Source organism: Oncorhynchus mykiss, chromosome 13 (assembly GCF_057628025.1).
Source record: "Oncorhynchus mykiss isolate SJ-2025 chromosome 13, ASM5762802v1, whole genome shotgun sequence".
NCBI lineage: Eukaryota > Metazoa > Chordata > Actinopteri > Salmoniformes > Salmonidae > Oncorhynchus > Oncorhynchus mykiss.
This window is the reverse complement of record NC_143034.1, coordinates 81,144,035-81,164,153: the sequence shown is the minus strand read 5'-3', so window position 1 is coordinate 81,164,153 and position 20,119 is coordinate 81,144,035. Positions and strand designations below refer to the sequence as shown.

General features: G+C 38.5%; 1 protein-coding gene across 2 annotated transcripts; it reads left to right on the top strand.

The window, feature by feature from the left end:
• Positions 1-1,622: 1,622 nt before the first annotated feature.
• LOC118937613 (NLR family CARD domain-containing protein 3-like) lies at positions 1,623-18,761 on the top strand. Of its 2 annotated transcripts, XM_090197916.1 has the most exons (10): positions 1,623-1,744; positions 3,357-3,545; positions 8,896-9,012; positions 9,127-9,211; positions 9,341-9,563; positions 10,668-12,459; positions 12,734-12,907; positions 16,222-16,395; positions 17,360-17,406; positions 17,810-18,761. In XM_090197916.1, exons 2-10 carry the CDS (start codon positions 3,373-3,375, stop codon positions 18,346-18,348), a joined length of 3,324 nt encoding a protein of 1,107 aa, XP_090054042.1. In that variant the 5' UTR covers positions 1,623-1,744; positions 3,357-3,372; the 3' UTR covers positions 18,349-18,761. The 2 variants fall into 2 exon arrangements, with proteins under 2 accessions (XP_090054042.1, XP_090054044.1); XM_090197918.1 differs by lacking the exons at positions 1,623-1,744; positions 3,357-3,545; positions 8,896-9,012 and having other exon boundaries at positions 9,108-9,211; positions 10,674-12,459.
• Positions 18,762-20,119: the final 1,358 nt, after the last annotated feature.

Below are 20,119 nucleotides of genomic sequence, written 5' to 3'. Positions count from 1 at the left end.
ATAATTCTACATTTATAGTATGAACCTGGATCATCATAATGTTTCTACATTTATAGTATGAACCTGGATCATCATCATGATTCTACATGTTATAATATGAACCTGGATCATCATAATGATTCTACATGTTATAGTATGAACCTGGATCATCATAATGATTCTACATGTTATAATATGAACCTGGATCATCATAATGATTCTACATGTTATAGTATGAACCTGGATCATCATAATGATTCTACATTTATAGTATGAACCTGGATCATCATAATGATTCTACATGTTATAGTATGAACCTGGATCCATCATAATGATTCTACATGTTATAATATGAACCTGGATCATCATAATGATTCTACATGTTATAATATGAACCTGGATCATCATAATGATTCTACATGTTATAATAGGATCATCATAATGATTCTACATGTTATAATATGAACCTGGATCATCATAATGATTCTACATGTTATAATATGAACCTGGATCATCATAATGATTCTACATGTTATAATAGGATCATCATAATGATTCTACATGTTATAATATGAACCTGGATCATCATAATGATTCTACATGTTATAGTATGAACCTGGATCATCATAATGATTCTACATGTTATAATATGAACCTGGATCATCATAATGATTCTACATGTTATAGTATGAACCTGGATCATCATAATGATTCTACATTTATAGTATGAACCTGGATCATCATAATGATTCTACATGTTATAATATGAACCTGGATCATCATAATGATTATACATGTTATAGTATGAACCTGGATCATCATAATGATTCTACATGTTATAGTATGAACCTGGATCATCATAATGATTCTACATGTTATAATATGAACCTGGATCATCATAATGATTCTACATGTTATAGTATGAACCTGTATCATCATAATGATTCTACATGTTATAGTATGAACCTGGATCATCATAATGATTCTACATGTTATAGTATGAACCTGGATCATCATAATGATTCTACATGTTATAGTATGAACCTGGATCATCATAATGATTATACATGTTATAGTATGAACCTGGATCATCATAATGATTATACATGTTATAGTATGAACCTGGATCATCATAATGATTCTACATGTTATAGTATGAACCTGGATCATCATAATGATTCTACATGTTATAATATGAACCTGGATCATCATAATGATTCTACATGTTATAGTATGAACCTGGATCATCATAATGATTCTACATGTTATAATATGAACCTGGATCATCATAATGATTCTACATGTTATAATATGAACCTGGATACTCATAATGATTCTACATGTTATAGTATGAACCTGGATCATCATAATGATTCTACATGTTATAGTATGAACCTGGATCATCATAATGATTCTACATGTTATAGTATGAACCTGGATCATCATAATGATTCTACATGTTATAGTATGAACCTGGATCATCATAATGATTCTACATGTTATAATATGAACCTGGATCATCATAATGATTCTACATGTAATAATATACCATGGCCTTTACTGGCCAAAGGTTAAACTGCTGTTATGGTTATGATATACTATGGTGTTGTGTCACTAGACTTTGACCAGATATTATTGCATCCAGAGATCAACTGTACCTAGAATATAGATACAGAGACACTTGTCATCAGGAAGGTTCTCTCTCAGCACAACGGAAAATATCTCAATGACTTGACATGTTCTGGTTGTGAATTCAGGCTACAAGGTAAGACTCTTCCCAGGGATTATTGTAAAGTGTGTATCGACATTAAATGTATGGTGTTATTTTAGTATAGTGAATGACAGTAAAACACTCAGATCTAACAGTCCATTTCACCTGGGACAGCTACGTGACAGTTCAATCATACAAAATGGAGCTAACTGGGTGTAGTCAAGTCACATTATAACATGTTGTTCATATAGCTAACTGGGTGTAGGCAAGTCACATTATAACATGTTGTTCATATAGCTAACTGGGTGTAGTCAAGTCACATTATAACATGTTGTTCATATAGCTAACTGGGTGTAGTCAAGTCACATTATAACATGTTGTTCATATAGCTAACTGGGTGTAGTCAAGTCACATTATAACATGTTGTTCATATAGCTAACTGGGTGTAGTCAAGTCACATTATAACATGTTGTTCATATATTTTACTGGGTGTAGTCAAGTCACATTATAACATGTTGTTCATATAGCTAACTGGGTGTAGTCAAGTCACATTATAACATGTTGTTCATATAGCTAACTGGGTGTAGTCAAGTTACATTATAACATGTTGTTCATATAGCTAACTGGGTGTAGTCAAGTCACATTATAACATGTTGTTCATATAGCTAACTGGGTGTAGTCAAGTCACATTATAACATGTTGTTCAAAAGCTAACTGGGTGTAGTCAAGTCACATTATAACATGTTGTTCATATAGCTAACTGGGTGTAGTCAAGTCACATTATAACATGTTGTTCATATAGCTAACTGGGTGTAGTCAAGTCACATTATAACATGTTGTTCATATAGCTAACTGGGTGTAGTCAAGTCACATTATAACATGTTGTTCATATAGCTAACTGGGTGTAGTCAAGTCACATTAAAACATGTTGTTCATATAGCTAACTGGGTGTAGTCAAGTCACATTAAAACATGTTGTTCATATAGCTAACTGGGTGTAGTCAAGTCACATTATAACATGTTGTTCATATAGCTAACTGGGTGTAGTCAAGTCACATTATAACATGTTGTTCATATAGCTAACTGGGGCGTAGGCATTCAAAAACATGTTGTTCATATATTCCTATATTCTGGTTATTTTACAATGTGTGTATGTTTTATGTATAAATTGTAAGTCGTCTTTCAGAATATCAGAACATTTGTTGTTTTCTAAATTCCAATGAGCTCCTGCTTCCTGTGTAATTTGGTATGAAACCACTGAACAGACTTTTCTTAACATTAATATTATGAACTGAATTCAGTAACAGCATCATAATATCATACCTGTTGAACAAAGCAACACACTAGAATGAGAGAAATTATTAAAAGAGAAAGTGAGACATTATTATTCATATTATTATATATTATATTGTTATTATTATTATTATATTATTATTATTATGGACAAAAGGTGAAAATTATAAATCACGACTACATATTCATGTGATGCATTAAATCACCTAACTGTTTGGATGTGTCTGTTAGTAAATGTTTTATTTCTAAGAGATAATGAATAAAAGAGAACATCTGACCTTCAATAATTACTGTGTTAACCACAACCAACATGTTGGATCTCTGTTTAGTTGTCACTGTGTTAACCACAACCAACATGTTGGATCTCTGTTTAGGGGTCAGTGCTCTAAAATGAGTCTCTCTGGAGCGAGAAAGGAGGGGGGCCCTGCCTCTAAAATGAGCCTCTCTGGGGAGAGAGAGGAGGGGGGCCCTGCCTCTAAAATGAGTCTCTCTGGGGAGAGAGAGGAGGGGGGCCCTGCCTCTAAAATGAGACTCTCTGGGGAGCATGACACCAAAACTAAGAGGTGAGATTACAATGTTGTTTGTTTCTAAAATGTGTTTCCACCATTTTTACACATTTGTTATTTATCAGACAGTGTTGCTCAGGGGAACCTTGTCTGGAAAATATTGTTGTTCTAAGATTTTAATTAATAGTTTTTTGTGTATGAATTTTTGTTTTGCAAAACGCTGTATAACTGGAATGGAATGTTTGTATCCTGTATATTAGACTGTGATATGTGGTTGTGTCACCAGCACACACACACACACACACACACACACACACACGCACACGCACACACCTCTATAAAATGTTAGCATGACACAATCATTTAGCCTCTTGATTATTATCTAATATGTTGGCAGGCATAACTTTATAGTTTTTATTCTGATCATTGTTACAAGCTGAATTCTGACAATATATCCGTTATATCAACACACTCTTCACTCCTGTTGAAACCAAAAAGGGATCTTCCTACATATACAGAACCACTAAAGTTCTATATAGAACCCTTTATAGGAGGTTAGGAAGTGTCTGTGTATACAGTATATATAGAATATATATGGAACCCTTTACAGGAGGTTAGTCTGTCTGAGTATACAGTATATAGAGAATATATATAGATCCCTTTATAGGAGGTTAGGAAGTGTCTGAGTATACAGTATATATAGAATATATATAGAACCCTTTACAGGAGGTGTTAGGGAAGATTCAGAATTTGTTGGTAACATATGTAAGATGTTTTATATTTATCAAATGTGTGTAAGTTAATTCTCATCAGAATGGTATTTTTGTATAATACTGTGGGCAGGGTTGCAGTATCTGTTCTATGTCAAGACTAAGTTGCATGGCCGCTGAGAGGGGAGAGGTCAAAGTGTCATCATGTGTAAACATATCTTTCACTCTCTACCTTCCCCATAGTGGGGAAAGGAAGGTTGCAGTGTCTGGAATCATTCTATGCTCCCTCTCATGTTGTTTCTATCTTAACCTATAGCCTCACCCTCCTCTCCGTGAGTTTGTCCAGGAGTTTGTATTTTGAGTGGGTTGTATCTAAATGACAATTTGATATATGCCTGTTGATTTGGAGGATTGGTTTATGGTTCTGGGGTTTGGGAAAGGAGACAAAGCTGAACGATGAATTGTGTCTATGCTGTCTTATCCTGTGTGTGTGTCTTTACTATAAAGGACTTCAGTTACAATGTGGAAGGGGCTCTCAGAGGATTCACTGGGAGACACTGAATCAATCTGAGAGTCACAGGGTTGTGATAGAGCTCAGATAATTAAAGATGGACTTTGATAACTAACTCTGACTTGTGTGTGTGGTTTGCTCCCATGATTTGGTAAATAGAGGAAATTTCCACGACAGAGGTTAGCCTGTCTGAGTATACAGTATATATAGAATATACATAGAACCCTTTATAGGAGGTTAGGAAGTGTCTGAGTATACAGTATATATAGAATATATATAGAACCCTTTATAGGAGGTTAGGAAGTGTCTGAGTATACAGTATATATAGAATATATATAGAACCCTTTATAGGAGATTAGCCTGTCTGAGTATACAGTATATATACAGTATATATTTAACCCTTTATAGGAGGTTAGCCTGTCTGAGTATACAGTATATATAGAACCCTTTATAGGGCTCTTTGGTCAGAACTCTAGAGGTTCTTCTTCACTGAATTGATCTTCATTATATCCAAACACACTGGTGGTCAGGGAGGCATCTCTTTTTTTGAACGATGGCCCACGTCAACTCTGGCATTACAATACATACATTACAATACAACGTTGACCATTAGTTACAGCAAACAACAAACATGTCTCTTCTGCTCCGTTCTTTACCCCTCCTCTCTTCACTAGATGGACGGTAACTTTAGTGTTTAACCCCTCTGTGTCCAAGGACCAAACTTTTGAATATTATTTTCGGTGCGCCTCAAGTAGGCTGGAAACATGACATTTACAACACCGTTTTTTTCTGATAACTAGTTCATTGCATCCGCCATGGAGCCCAGTTTCATAATATTACGTTATGTTATTTAGTAATCGCTACAAAACAGGCCTTATTTTTGTTCATTCTTCTCCCTGCCATCTCCTATTAGTTCTATTGAGCTCCGTGGAACCAACTCACCTTCTGAACGTTCTATTCATTCCCAGCTCATTGTTCTGCGTCACCCTGCCAGCTCCCATTAGTTCTATTGAGCTCCGTGGAACCAACTCACCTTCTGAACGTTCTATTCCCAGCTCATTGTTCTGCGACACCCTGCCAGCTCCTATTAGTTCTATTGAGCTCCGTGGAACCAACTCACCTTCTGAACGTTCTATTCATTCCCAGCTCATTGTTCTGCGTCACCCTGCCAGCTCCTATTAGTTTTATTGAGCTCCGTGGAACCAACTCACCTTCTGAACGTTCTATTTCCAGCTCATTGTTCTGAGTCTCAATGCCAGCTCCTATTAGTTCTATTGAGCTCCGTGGAACCAACTCACCTTCTGAACGTTCTATTCCCAGCTCATTGTTCTGAATCACAATGGCAGCTCCTATTAGTTCTATTGAGCTCCGTGGAACCAACTCACCTTCTGAACGTTCTATTCCCAGCTCATTGTTCTGAATCACAATGGCAGCTGCACTATTGTATCAATGACACCTGCCGGCAGGCTGACGTCAGGTATCTTATATTAACAGGGTTAAAGCTACTTGGTGAGCGTGATCACTGTTCGCCCTGGATACACGTTGTGGTGACCGACAGTGCTAAACCTGAAACCTTTTCGGGTCATGGTTAACCATATTTGTTTTCAGAAAAAGGTATACCACCTAACTAAAACGTATGTCCCTGTCCTCTTTTTCAAGAAGTGGCCAATTTAAACAGCCAGAAGAAATGTTTTAAATTAAGAAATAACACTTTTTTTTATGTCTTGTTTCTACATGGCTGCTGGTTAATTTGATATGCATCGAAATGTTCGTTCGTAGACATCGGATTGAGTGAAAGCTGCGCAGTTTCACTGAGTTAGAAAACAAATGGACAGGTCTAGCTAGTTGATTTGTAGATCTGATGCAGTTGCTACTTCAGATTATGAGCCTAGCAGGTGTCGTGAATGAGTTATGTAGTACCCAGAGGCCACAGGGAGGAGCAAGAGAAGAGAACTATAAACACATACTGTTTTTTGCCTTAAAATCCCTCAACCTAACAATCAATCAAATGTATTTATAAAGCCCTTTTTACATCAGCATCTAACCCTACGTATTACCTATTTAGCATTAACCTAAACCCTAATTATTTTAGAAACTGTTTTAGTAATATTATTATGTTAGTAAATACCATTATGGTACTAAATAGCATTTAGATTATTTTGTTAATCTAAACCTGTCTCAGCATTTTAGTGTTTTTGTTTTGTTATTTCATTATATTTATTATTGTAAGGCAGAACACTTGATCAACAAGCCACGTGTTTTATTTTTCATATGTGGTTTGAACTGAATGACCTGGTAACCTCTATTTGAAAGTCTAGCAATTGGCGTGGGAAAGATGGGGCAGGTTTGAGATCTAAGGAATTAACCAGAAAGTTAGCCAGCAGTTAGCAAATAGCACATTTTCCAGCACCCGGCCTCACCGGGATTCGAACCAGCCACCTTTAGGCCACAGGTCCAACTCCTTAGCCACTGGGTGAAAACCTGAGTTAATCTTGGGGAATAAGCATGAGTTAATCTGCCAAAATGAAGACAAAACGCTTTAGAGACATACATGGTATCACTTGTTATACATAATTATTAATTATTACACATAAATCATTGTCAAAAGCACAAGACATACTGTTGCATGTAGGTCTATATTATTTATGGGTTGATCACATAGAAATATAAAACATTATTTTAACTACTACAAAGCAATTACATGTGGCGCAGGAACCACTGACTCACTGCATTATTCTATAGTATTATCAAGACACCTGCTGTTAACTCTTAACTACTTAGGACACCTGCTGTTAACTCTTAACTACTTAGGACACCTGATGTTAACTCTTAACTACTTAGGACAGCTCACGAGGTGTCCTAAATATCTGCTGACTAGAGACTTCATGCATAGTTACCCTACTTATACCCATAAGTGTAAAATGCCTTTATTCTCAGCACTTATACGACCCATTTTCTACTCTGAGACACTTTGGCGATATGGTCCCAGATCTCAACATATTGTTATAAAATGTTTGTTTCACATAATAATAAAAAAATGAATATTACTAATGTAACCCACTGTAAAGACTGGGTTTAGTTGATTGTGTTCCACTGCTCATGTCAGTGTTCTGGAACTGTCCGAGTCCCCGTACAGAACTGTCCGCGTCCCCGTACAGAACTGTCCGCGTCCCCGTACAGAACTGTACGCGTCCCCGTTCGGTGTGGCGCCAAGTCGATTACGCGCAGAGTGGACTGAGGTGATCTTGGGGAATAATGACGGAGTTTGTTACAGTGTTGAGACACCGAAGTTTACTGTTCAATTTGCTTTTTTTCTTTACGGTCAGGGACAGTGTGAGTGTAGCCAGATCCTTTTCACTCTCTATCCTTGTTTCAATTTGTGTTTCACCGGATTCATCATCGAGACGAGGGACAGACGAACGACCTCCTAGCTAGTCGGTACAGCTCGGTAAGCTAGCTAGCTACTCTACCAGCAGCATCCTAGTTATCCTAGCTAGTCGGTACAACTCGGTAAGCTAGCTAGCTACTCTACCAGCAGCATCCTAGTTACCATAGCTACCACTACATCATCACCGGCTGTCTGCATTTCTTGTGGACCGATGGAGCTCCCCGGTTGTTTCTTCCACCTGTTAAATCCCGGTGGGGCTTCTCCCTTTCTCGTTGACGGATGCTGGCTACCTCTGTCCGGTTCTCCTCTCTTCACTAGATGGACGGTAACTTTAGTGTTTAACCCCTCTGTGTCCAAGGACCAAACTTTTGAATATTATTTTCAGGGCGCCTCAATAGCAGGTATTGAACCCCGGGTAAATAATCACTAGTCAGAACATCAACCTCAGTATACATTCATTATAAAAATCATCTTAATATCTGATATAGCGAGTAAACAACCTCGAGAGTGCGTCTTCCAGCCCTCTAATAAATTACATCATTCAACCCTCCCGGTTAGTAAATGTACCTCAACATCCCCCGGAGAAGGCAGAATAACGACACCAGCCTTTTAGCGGGGCTGACAGACTGACTACAACGCTCGCGTCGCAAATTGAATTTCGTTATTAAAAATGACACACTGCTCGCGCGCGTTAACTAACGTCTGGAAGTCAGTTCTATTTGTGAAACTCTTCTTATGTTTCCCCATCTGAGCTCAGAGTAGATGAGAGATGTAATGTTTGTCTCTGTTGTGTTGAAGACCAATCAAGCAGAAGAGACCAGCCTCCCCTGTTCCCAGCTGTGTGTCCATGAAGAGTGACTGGTCTATGGATCTACCTATAGAGTTTAGAGAGGGAGACTTTTCTACTGAACAAAGGTAAGAAGAACTCATGGGTCATGGTCAACTAACATTCCCTCCCTGTGTGTGTGTGTGTGTGTGTGTGTGTGTACTCCCTGGATGAGGAGATGTAATCTCATGTTTTGTCCACAGAAACCAACAGGGAAGATCAGAGTCAGAGATTCTCAGTGGCCAGTCTTCCCAGAGTCATCAAACAGGCCTGGCCTCCATATTCAGTGTATGTGGTCCTGTTATGTACATTTGTTTTTGTTTACCTCAAGCAAAGTTGATCTGTCAATCATTCATTAATGTGTTAATGAGAAAGCATTTATTATCTTGCTTAACTTATTTACTTAATTTATTTCAGATGCTTGAAGAGAATATTATGACATTTGTGAAGAACGAGCTGAAGATGTTCAAGAGGATTCTTAGTCCAGAACTCCCAGAAGGCTTTGAGAGTCAGAAGCAGGAAGTGGTGGATGCTGAAGATGAGAAGCAGGAGAGCAGTGCCAGAGAGGGGGCTCTGAAGATCACACTGCACATCCTGAGGAAAATGAACCAGAAGGAGCTTGCTGACACACTGGAGAAATGTAAGATCTGTCTGCCTCATGTTGAATGCTGTTTTATAACATTTAAAAGTTGTAGCTAAAGTACAGCTAAAGTAGCTGTGTAACTCAATGATATTGTAGCAGCCTTAACACTGTAATTTTTCAGAGTAAATAAGTCACGGACACTAGAGAAGCTTTAACCAAGTTGAATTCTTCCCAAGGGGTCGGTACAGCTGTTATTCAGACAACAAAACATCTGACACAAGCACTGATATTTAACCCTTTCTCCTAGGCTGAGTCTCCTCCTCCCTTTCTCCTAGGCTGAGTCTCCTCCTCCCTTTCTCCTAGGCTGAGTCTCCTCCTCCCTTTCTCCTAGGCTGAGTCTCCTCCTCCGCAGCCGAACAGCCAATGTATCTATGTTGCTCTATAAACCTTAGTGATATCTGTTCTTCCTCACTTCATCTGACCCCCTCCATCACTAATCCATGGCTCTCTCCCCTTTTCAATGCCTGCCACATGTAATCACTTCCCTGCACCAACACATTCCAAGCTTAGTGCATACACTATATACCTTCCTCCTATAACCATTACCTTCTGGTCTACACCCTCCACTATATACCTTCCTCCTATAACCATTACCTTCTGGTGTAGACCCTCCACTATATACCTTCCTCCTACAGATACCCATTACCTTCTGGTGTAGACCCTCCACTATATACCTTTCTCCTACAGATACCCATTACCTTCTGGTGTAGACCCTCCACTATATACCTTCCTCCTATAACCATTACCTTCAGGTGTAGACCCTCTAAAGTCCCTCAGTGACATGAATAAGTATACTTCTAAACCTCAGCAGTCCTTCATGACATAGTCTCAAAACAACACCTAGTGACCTCATCAAGTAGCGGCAGGGATGTGTTGTGTTGATGCATTGAGAGAGAGAGACAACATTAATAATACCATCAATAATACCAATAATAATATAATCAGTCACACCAGTCTGTAATGCATTATAAAAACTTTTACAGATTTAGACAGTCAGTTAATAAGATAATAAATTATTATAATTTACAATTTTATAACAGTCCTTCAATACTGTAGGCATTAAAACAGATGTAATATTAATATCCTCTGTGTTATTTCTAGATTCAGATGAGCTTGCTGTGATTTGCCAACTCAAATCTAATCTAAAGAAGAAGTTTCAATGTGTATTTGAGGGGATCGCTAAACAAGGAAACCCAACACTTCTCAATAAGATCTACACAGAGCTCTACATCACAGAGGGTGGAACAGGAGAGGTCAATAATGAACATGAGCTGAGACAGATTGAGACAACAACCAGGAAACAAGCAAGACCAGAGACTGCAATCAAATGTAACGACATCTTCAAACCCTTAACTGGACAAGACAAACCTATCAGAACTGTGCTGACAAAGGGAGTCGCTGGCATTGGAAAAACAGTCTCTGTGCAGAAGTTCATTCTGGACTGGGCTGAAGGAAAAGCGAATCAGGATGTCCAATTTGTATTTTCATTCCCTTTTCGGGAGCTGAATTTGATGAAAGGGGACAAACACACTTTGATTGAACTTCTCAATCACTTCTCAATGGAAACCAAACAATCAGGAATCTCCATCTACAACAAGTACAAAGTTCTGTTCATCTTTGATGGTCTGGATGAGTGCCGACTGCCCCTAGACTTCCAGAAGAACAAGATCTGTTGGGACGTCACAGAGTCAACCTCAGTGGATGTTCTGCTGACAAATCTCATAAGGGGAAATCTGCTTCCCTCTGCTCTCCTCTGGATAACTACCCGACCTGCAGCAGCCAATAAGATCCCTTCAGGGTGTGTTGACCAGGTGACAGAGGTACGAGGGTTCAATGACCCACAGAAGGAGGAGTACTTCAGGAAGAGATTCAGTGATGAGGACCTGGCCATCAGAATCATCTCACACATAAAGACATCAAGGAGCCTCCACATCATGTGCCACATTCCAGTCTTCTGTTGGATTTCTGCAACAGTCCTTGAACACATGCTGAAACATAAGAGAGAAGAGATGCCCAAGACTCTGACTGAGATGTACACACACCTTGTGGTGTTTCATACCAAACAGAAGAATGAAAAGTATCTTGGGAAAGAAGAGACAGGTCCACACTGGAATAAAAAGAGCATTCTGTCACTGGGAAAACTGGCTTTTCAACAGCTTGTGAATGGCAATCTGATTTTCTATGAAGAAGACCTGAAAGAGGCTGGCATTGATGTCAATGAAGCCTCAGTGTACTCAGGATTGTGCACACAGCTCTTTAAAGAGGAATGTGGGCTGTACCAGGACAAGGTGTACTGCTTTGTTCATCTGAGCATTCAGGAGTTTCTGGCTGCTGTATATGTGTTCCTCTCATTCATCAACAACAATGAGAATCTAATGGCCAAACTGCAATCAACGTCCAGGAACCTTTTTGCGAGGATCAAACAAAGGCGTAAAGTTACTGTCTACAAGAGTGCTGTGGATAAAGCCTTACAAAGTGAGACAGGAAACCTGGACCTTTTCCTCCGCTTCCTTCTGGGCCTCTCACTGGAGTCCAATCAGAAGCACTTACGAGGTCTACTGACAAAGACAAGAAGCAGCTCACAGAGCCATGAAGAAACAGTTGAGTACATCAAGGAGAAGATCAGGGAGAATCCCTCTCCAGAGAGGTGCATCAATCTTTTCCACTGTCTGAATGAACTGAATGACCATTCTCTAGTGGAGGAGATCCAAAGATACCTGAGCTCAGGAAGTCTCTCAGAAGATAAACTGTCACCTGCACAGTGGTCAGCTCTGGTCTTTGTGTTGCTGACTTCAGAAAAGGAGCTGGATGTGTTTGACCTGAAGAAATACTCCAGATCAGAGGAAGGTCTTCTGAGGCTGCTGCCAGTGGTCAAAGCCTCCAGAGCAGTTCTGTGAGTAAATAAAATGACATAAGAACTAATCATCAGGAAGCAATATTCAGTTTAGAGAAAAATATGTATTATAATATGTATATAATATATTGAAAAACTGAATTAATTCATTGATTTTCACATTAGTATAACAATATGACCATACAATTCTAGGAGACGGAAGAATCTATATGTTGTTTGGAAGAATAAACCAAATACATCTGCCATTGTCCTTCTACACTACTGGTGTTAAATTAACAGTCTGTTTGTGAAGTCATGATGATCTCTTTGTCAGTCTGTCAGGCTGTGGAGTCACAGAGGAAGGCTGTGCTTCTCTGGTCTCATTTCTGAGGTCAAACCCCTCACACCTGAGAGAGCTGGATCTGAGTAACAATGACCTGAAGGATTCAGGAGTGAAGCTGCTCTCTGCTGGACTGGGTAATCCCCACTGTAAACTGGAGACTCTGAGGTCAGTATTCCTGTAGTTGGTCAACAAGTGATAACTGTTTACCAGATCCACATGTGTTTACCAGACACACATAGTCCACACCATATGTGTTTGGACAGTGAAGCTTACAGTTTTAAATTTGGTGCTATGCTCCAGCATTTTGGATTTGAGATATAATGTTTCATATTAGGAGACAGTACAGAATGTCACCTTTTATTTAAAGGTATTCACACATATATTTTACAGTTTATGAATGAAAACACTTTATGTATCTAGTTCTCCCATTTGAAAAAGTCATAATATTTTGGATAAATTATTTTAGTCCTACGTTTAGTATCTGGTCCCATATTCCATGCCTGCAGTGATTACATCAGGCTTGTGATTCTACTAACTTGTTGAATGTATTTGCAGTTTGTCTTGGTTGTGTTTTAGATGTTTTCCTGATAGAAACTGAATGGTGAATAATGTCCTGTCATTTTGGAGTCACTTCACTTGTATTGTCAGTAAGAATAGAAGATGTTTCTGAACACTTCTACATTCATGTGGATGCTACTATGATGATGAATGATCAGGAATGAATCGATGATAATGATGAATGAGAAAGTTACAGAGGCACAAAGATCAGACCCCCTCTGTTTCTGGTAATGGTGAGAGGTTAGCATGTTTTGTTGTATCCTCTGTTATTGGTAATGATGAGAGGTTAACATGTTTTGTTGTAGTCTCTGTTATTGGTAATGATGAGAGGTTAGCATGTTTTGTTGTAGCCTCTGTTATTGGTAATGATGAGAGGTTAGCATGTTTTGTTGTAGCCTCTGTTATTGGTAATGATGAGAGGTTAGCATGTTTTGTTGTAGCCTCTGTTATTGGTAATGGTGAGAGGTTAGCATGTTTTGTTGTAGCCTCTGTTATTGGTAATGATGAGAGGTTAGCATGTTTTGTTGTAGCCTCTGTTATTGGTAATGATGAGAGGTTAGCATGTTTTGTTGTAGCCTCTGTTATTGGTAATGATGAGAGGTTAGCATGTTTTGTTGTAGCCTCTGTTATTGGTAATGGTGAGAGGTTAGCATGTTTTGTTGTAGCCTCTGTTATTGGTAATGATGAGAGGTTAGCATGTTTTGTTGTAGCCTCTGTTATTGGTAATGGTGAGAGGTTAGCATGTTTTGTTGTAGTCTCTGTTATTGGTAATGGTGAGAGGTTAGTATGTTTTGTTGTAGTCTCTGTTATTGGTAATGATGAGAGGTTAGCATGTTTTGTTGTAGTCTCTGTTATTGGTAATGATGAGAGGTTAGCATGTTTTGTTGTAGCCTCTGTTATTGGTAATGGTGAGAGGTTAGCATGTTTTGTTTTAGCCTCTGTTATTTGTAATGGTGAGAGGTTAGCATGTTTTGTTGTAGCCTCTGTTATTGGTAATGGTGAGAGGTTAGCATGTTTTGTTTTAGCCTCTGTTATTTGTAATGGTGAGAGGTTAGCATGTTTTGTTGTAGCCTCTGTTATTGGTAATGGTGAGAGGTTAGCATGTTTTGTTGTATCCTCTGTTATTGGTAATGGTGAGAGGTTAGCATGTTTTGTGGTAGCCTCTGTTATTGGTAATGGTGAGAGGTTAGCATGTTTTGTTGTAGTCTCTGTTATTGGTAATGGTGAGAGGTTAGCGTGTTTTGTTGTAGCCTCTGTTATTGGTAATGGTGAGAGGTTAGCATGTTTTGTTGTATCCTCTGTTATTGGTAATGGTGAGAGGTTAGCATGTTTTGTTGTAGCCTCTGTTATTGGTAATGGTGAGAGGTTAGTATGTTTTGTTGTAGCCTCTGTTATTGGTAATGGTGAGAGGTTAGTATGTTTTGTTGTAGCCTCTGTTATTGGTAATGGTGAGAGGTTAGCATGTTTTGTTGTAGCCTCAGTTATTGGTAATGGTGAGAGGTTAGCATGTTTTGTTGTAGTCTCTGTTACTGGTAATGGTGAGAGGTTAGCATGTTTTGTTATAGCCTCTGTTATTGGTAATGGTGAGAGGTTAGCATGTTTTGTTATAGCCTCTGTTATTGGTAATGGTGAGAGGTTAGTATGTTTTGTTGTAGTCTCTGTTATTGGTAATGGTGAGAGGTTAGCATGTTTTGTTGTAGCCTCTGTTATTGTTAATGGTGAGAGGTTAGCATGTTTTGTTGTAGTCTCTGTTTCTGGTAATGGTGAGAGGCTAGCATGTTTTGTTGTATCCTCTGTTATTGGTAATGGTGAGAGGTTAGCATGTTTTGTTGTATCCTCTGTTATTGGTAATGGTGAGAGGTTAGTATGTTTTGTTGTAGTCTCTGTTATTGGTAATGGTGAGAGTTTAGCATGTTTTGTTGTGGCCTCTGTTATTGGTAATGGTGAGAGGTTAGCATGTTTTGTTGTATCCTCTGTTATTGGTAATGGTGAGAGGTTAGCATGTTTTGTTGTAGCCTCTGTTATTGGTAATGGTGAGAGGTTAGTATGTTTTGTTGTATCCTCTGTTATTGGTCATGGTGAGAGGTTAGCATGTTTTGTTGTAGCCTCTGTAACTTTCTCACTCATTATTATTCATGATTCTTTCATGATTTTTCTTAATCATGGCACCATCAGGATTAATGTATTATTGTTTAGAAACATGTTATCTACTCTCTTAGACAGAAAAGTACTCCACTCATCATCCACCATTTTATTATTGGGCAAAACACAACCAAAAACAAACTGCAAATGCAACCAACGAGTTTACGACAAAAAACAGATTTTTTTTTGACTATTTTAATACACTATGAGTGAATTGTTCAGAATACTTAAGACTTCTTCAAATGGGGAGACTGGAAATATAAATTGTTTTCATTTTTAATAGTGAAACACATATGTCTAAAAATACCCTCAAATTAAAGTTGACATTATAAACTGTCACCTCATATGAAACATTTGACCTGAAATCCAAAATGTTGGAGAATAGAGACACATTTAAAATGTTAGCTTCACTGTCTAAATAGATATGGTGTGGACTGTATACTCAATACAATCTAAATCTGATACCTCACTGTCTAAATAGATATGGTGTGGACTGTATACTCAATACAATCTAAATCTGATACCTCACTGTCTAAATAGATATGGTGTGGACTGTATACTCAATACAATCTAAATCTGATACCTCACTGTCTAAATAGATATGGTGTGGACTGTATACTCAATACAATCTAAATCTGATTCCTCACTGTCTGTCTTTTGACTGATTCTGCTTTTTATACTGGTCTGGTCAGTCCACACATGTTGAAAAAAATATACTACCACTATTTTCACCACCAAATAATAGCAGTGTGATTTTAATATGATTTGACTCTTTGCAGGCTGTCAGGCTGTCTAGTCACAGAGGAAGGCTGTGCTTATCTGGTCTCAGCTCTGAGGTCAAACCCCTCACACCTGAGAGAGCTGGACCTGAGCTACAATCACCCAGGAGACTCAGGAGTCAGACTGCTCTCTGCTGGACTGGAGGATCCACACTGCAGACTGGAGAAACTCAAGTATGTAGAGGGTTTATGTCAATGTTCATATCAGACATGTTGGACTTATCAGGCTAGTTAAGACAAACATTATTTCCACCACTTGGAATGCTGACTGTGTGTGTGTGTGTGTGTGTGTGTCCAATGTGTGTGTGAAACACACACACACACATACACACTGGATACACACACAGGACACACACACACCACACGTCATACACACAGGATGCAGACACTGAACACTGTAGTGGAAATGTCCTGTATTTACCAAATCATGAGACCAAACCACCACACAAGTCAGAGTTATCATAAAGTCCATCTTTAATTATATGAGCTCCATCACAACCCTGTGACTCTCAGATCAATTCAGTGTCTATCAATGAATTCTCTGAGAGTCCTTACACATTGCAACTGAGATCCTTTATAGCAAAGACACACATAGCCAGGCAGCATTGGCCATAAATTATCGTTCAGCTTTGTCTCCTAAACTAAGTTATTTTCTCGCTCTCAGGACCATAAAACAAAACCTATCAACAGGCATATATCAAATACACCTTGGCAAGATCACAGAGACACAGTGACTGGCACACAGACATTGTGGAGCCAAGAGATAATTGGTTTAAAAGATATGTTTTCCTATGTAGACAAACCTGACCCCTCCCCTCTCTGCGGCCCAAGTAACTTATCCCATGACAGAGAACAGATAACTGCAACCGGCCAACAGTATTATACAAAAATAGACATTCTGATGAGAAGTAACTCACAAGCATATAATGAAAATAAAACATCTTATCTATGTTACCCAACTAATTCTGATTATTCTCCAACAACACACACACACAGAAAAACAAACATTCTTACCAACGCTTGACCTGCATGTGTGTGTGTCCAGTATGAGTTTGTTTGTGTGTGTGTGTGTGTGTGTTTGTGTGTGTGTTCAGGTGTATCACTCAATGACTGTCTGTTCTTCTGCTTACCGCTACAGTGTGGAACATGGTGGAGAGAAAACAATGAGACCTGGACTTAGAAAATGTGAGTGTTGACTGTTGTGAAGAATATGACTAAGAATAAGTCTTAATTCAAGTTAAGTCAAAGTCAAAGACCACCATCATTACTTACTTGGTCATATTAAATATCAACTGTAGTTCTACAGAAGCAGAAATCAGGGACACCAAAGTTTACAAAGAGTTGCTTTGACAATTTGTGTGTTTGTGTGTGTGTGTGTGTGTGTGTGTGTGTGTGTGTAATTCATTGGAATACGTGTTTTATATTACCATACAGTATAACATATGATCATTCTACAAGTCTCAAATTACCTTAACTTCTCCTTTTGATACCTAGAAACATCTACATTACAAGAATTAGTGAAAAGTGAGTTAACATTCTAATGTTGATGATGATGATTTCTAATATTGTGTCTGGTTTCATCCATCAGATGTCTGTGATCTCACACTGGACCTAAACACAGTAAACAGACTCCTCTCTCTGTCTGAGGAGAACAGAAAGGTGACATGTAGGACAGAGGAGCAGCCGTATCCTGATCACCCAGAGAGATTTGATGACTGTAGACAGGTGCTGTGTAGAGAGGGTCTGACTGGGCGCTGTTACTGGGAGGTAGAGTGGAGTGGGGGAAGGGCTGATATTGGAGTGACATATAAAGGAATCAACAGGAGAGGAAGGGGTATTGACTGTTGTCTTGGATGGAATGACAAGTCCTGGAGTCTGGTCTGCTATGACAAAAGTTACAGAACCTGTCACAATAAGAATCCCACTACCATAGACGTCCCCTCCTCCAGCTCCCACAGAGTAGGAGTGTATCTGGACTGGCTAGCCGGCACTCTGTCATTCTATAGTGTCTCCTCTGACACACTGACCCACCTGTACACATTCACCTCCACATTCACTGAGCCCCTCTATCCAGGGTTTAGGGTTTGTGATGTTGACTCCTCCGTGTCTCTGGAAATAATAACTTGACACACACACACACTGATACACACACACACTGATACACACACACACACACACAACTCACACGCTGGACACACACAGGACACAAACACACAAACTAGACTCACACACGGACTGACAAACACACTCACACACACACACACACACACACACACACATACGGGACAAACACACACACACTGGACACACACACACTGACACACACAATGGACACACACACTGGGCTCACACACACTGGACACACACACACACACGGCCAATGAAGAGAAGAGGACTGGGACAACATTCCACAGGCCACAATCAACAGCCTGATTAATGAATGTATTTCAACTGACTGATGTCCTTATATGAACTGTAACTCAGTAAGATCTTGTTGGGTTTATTTTATTGTTCAGTTTAATAAAAAGATCAGTTGTAAATGTTTTATGTTTGATATGATGTTAGTAACAATCTGAAGTCATTCCATCCTTTCACTAAATGGTAGTAACACTAAGTCATTCCATCCTTTCACTAAATGGTAGTAACACTAAGTCATTCCATCCTTTCACTAAATGGTAGTAACACTAAGTCATTCCATCCTTTCACTAAATGGTAGTAACACTAAGTCATTCCATCCTTTCACTAAATGGTAGTAACACTAAGTCATTCCATCCTTTCACTAAATGGTAGTAACACTAAGTCATTCCATCCTTTCACTAAATGGTAGTAACACTAAGTCATTCCATCCTTTCACTAAATGGTAGTAACAATCTGAAGTCATTCCATCCTTTCACTAAATGGTAGTAACAATCTGAAGTCATTCCATCCTTTCACTAAATGTAAGGACATGGACTGTCCAGCCTGTGGTATAAAGGGACATCAGCCTCCAGAAACATAAAGAGCTCAGAGAACAGGCAGTATCCTAGCAGTTCTGATGCACTAGGCTATATATGCTGCCCTTGTGTTATGTAAAGTATGGCAGAGAGCAACCTGTGCTGCAGATAATGATTTCAAATGGATTGATAAACTAGAATAATGATAGACTAGAATAATGACATGTATCATGTTGGAGCATTGGAGTAGAACTTGAGCTTATTCAGTAGCACTTGGAAACTAAACATGGTCTTCAACTATTCCCTTCAGAGAGTTACAAGGTTGCAACCAGTACCTAGCTGTCACAGTAGGCAGCTAACTGCCTATAGCAGCAAACTGAGTTGTTACGAACAATAAGAAACTTGGAATCACACAATTGTTTAAATTACAATTAAAATAACACATTTAGCACATCATTTAGTATTCCTGTAGAACTGTAAGAGAGAATATATTTAACACATCATTTAATATTCCTGTAGAACTGTAAGAGAGAATATATTTAGCACATCATTTAATATTCCTGTAGAACTGTAAGAGAGAATATATTTAACACATCATTTAATATTCCTGTAGAACTGTAAGAGAGAATATATTTAACACATCATTTAATATTCCTGTAGAACTGTAAGAGAGAATATATTTAACACATCATTTAATATTCCTGTAGAACTGTAAGAGAGAATATATTTAACACATCATTTAATATTCCTGTAGAACTGTAAGAGAGAATATATTTAACACATCATTTAATATTCCTGTAGAACTGTAAGAGAGAATATATTTAACACATCATTTAATATTCCTGTAGAACTGTAAGAGAGAATATATTTAACACATCATTTAATATTCCTGTAGAACTGTAAGAGAGAATATATTTAACACATCATTTAATATTCCTGTAGAACTGTAAGAGAGAATATATTTA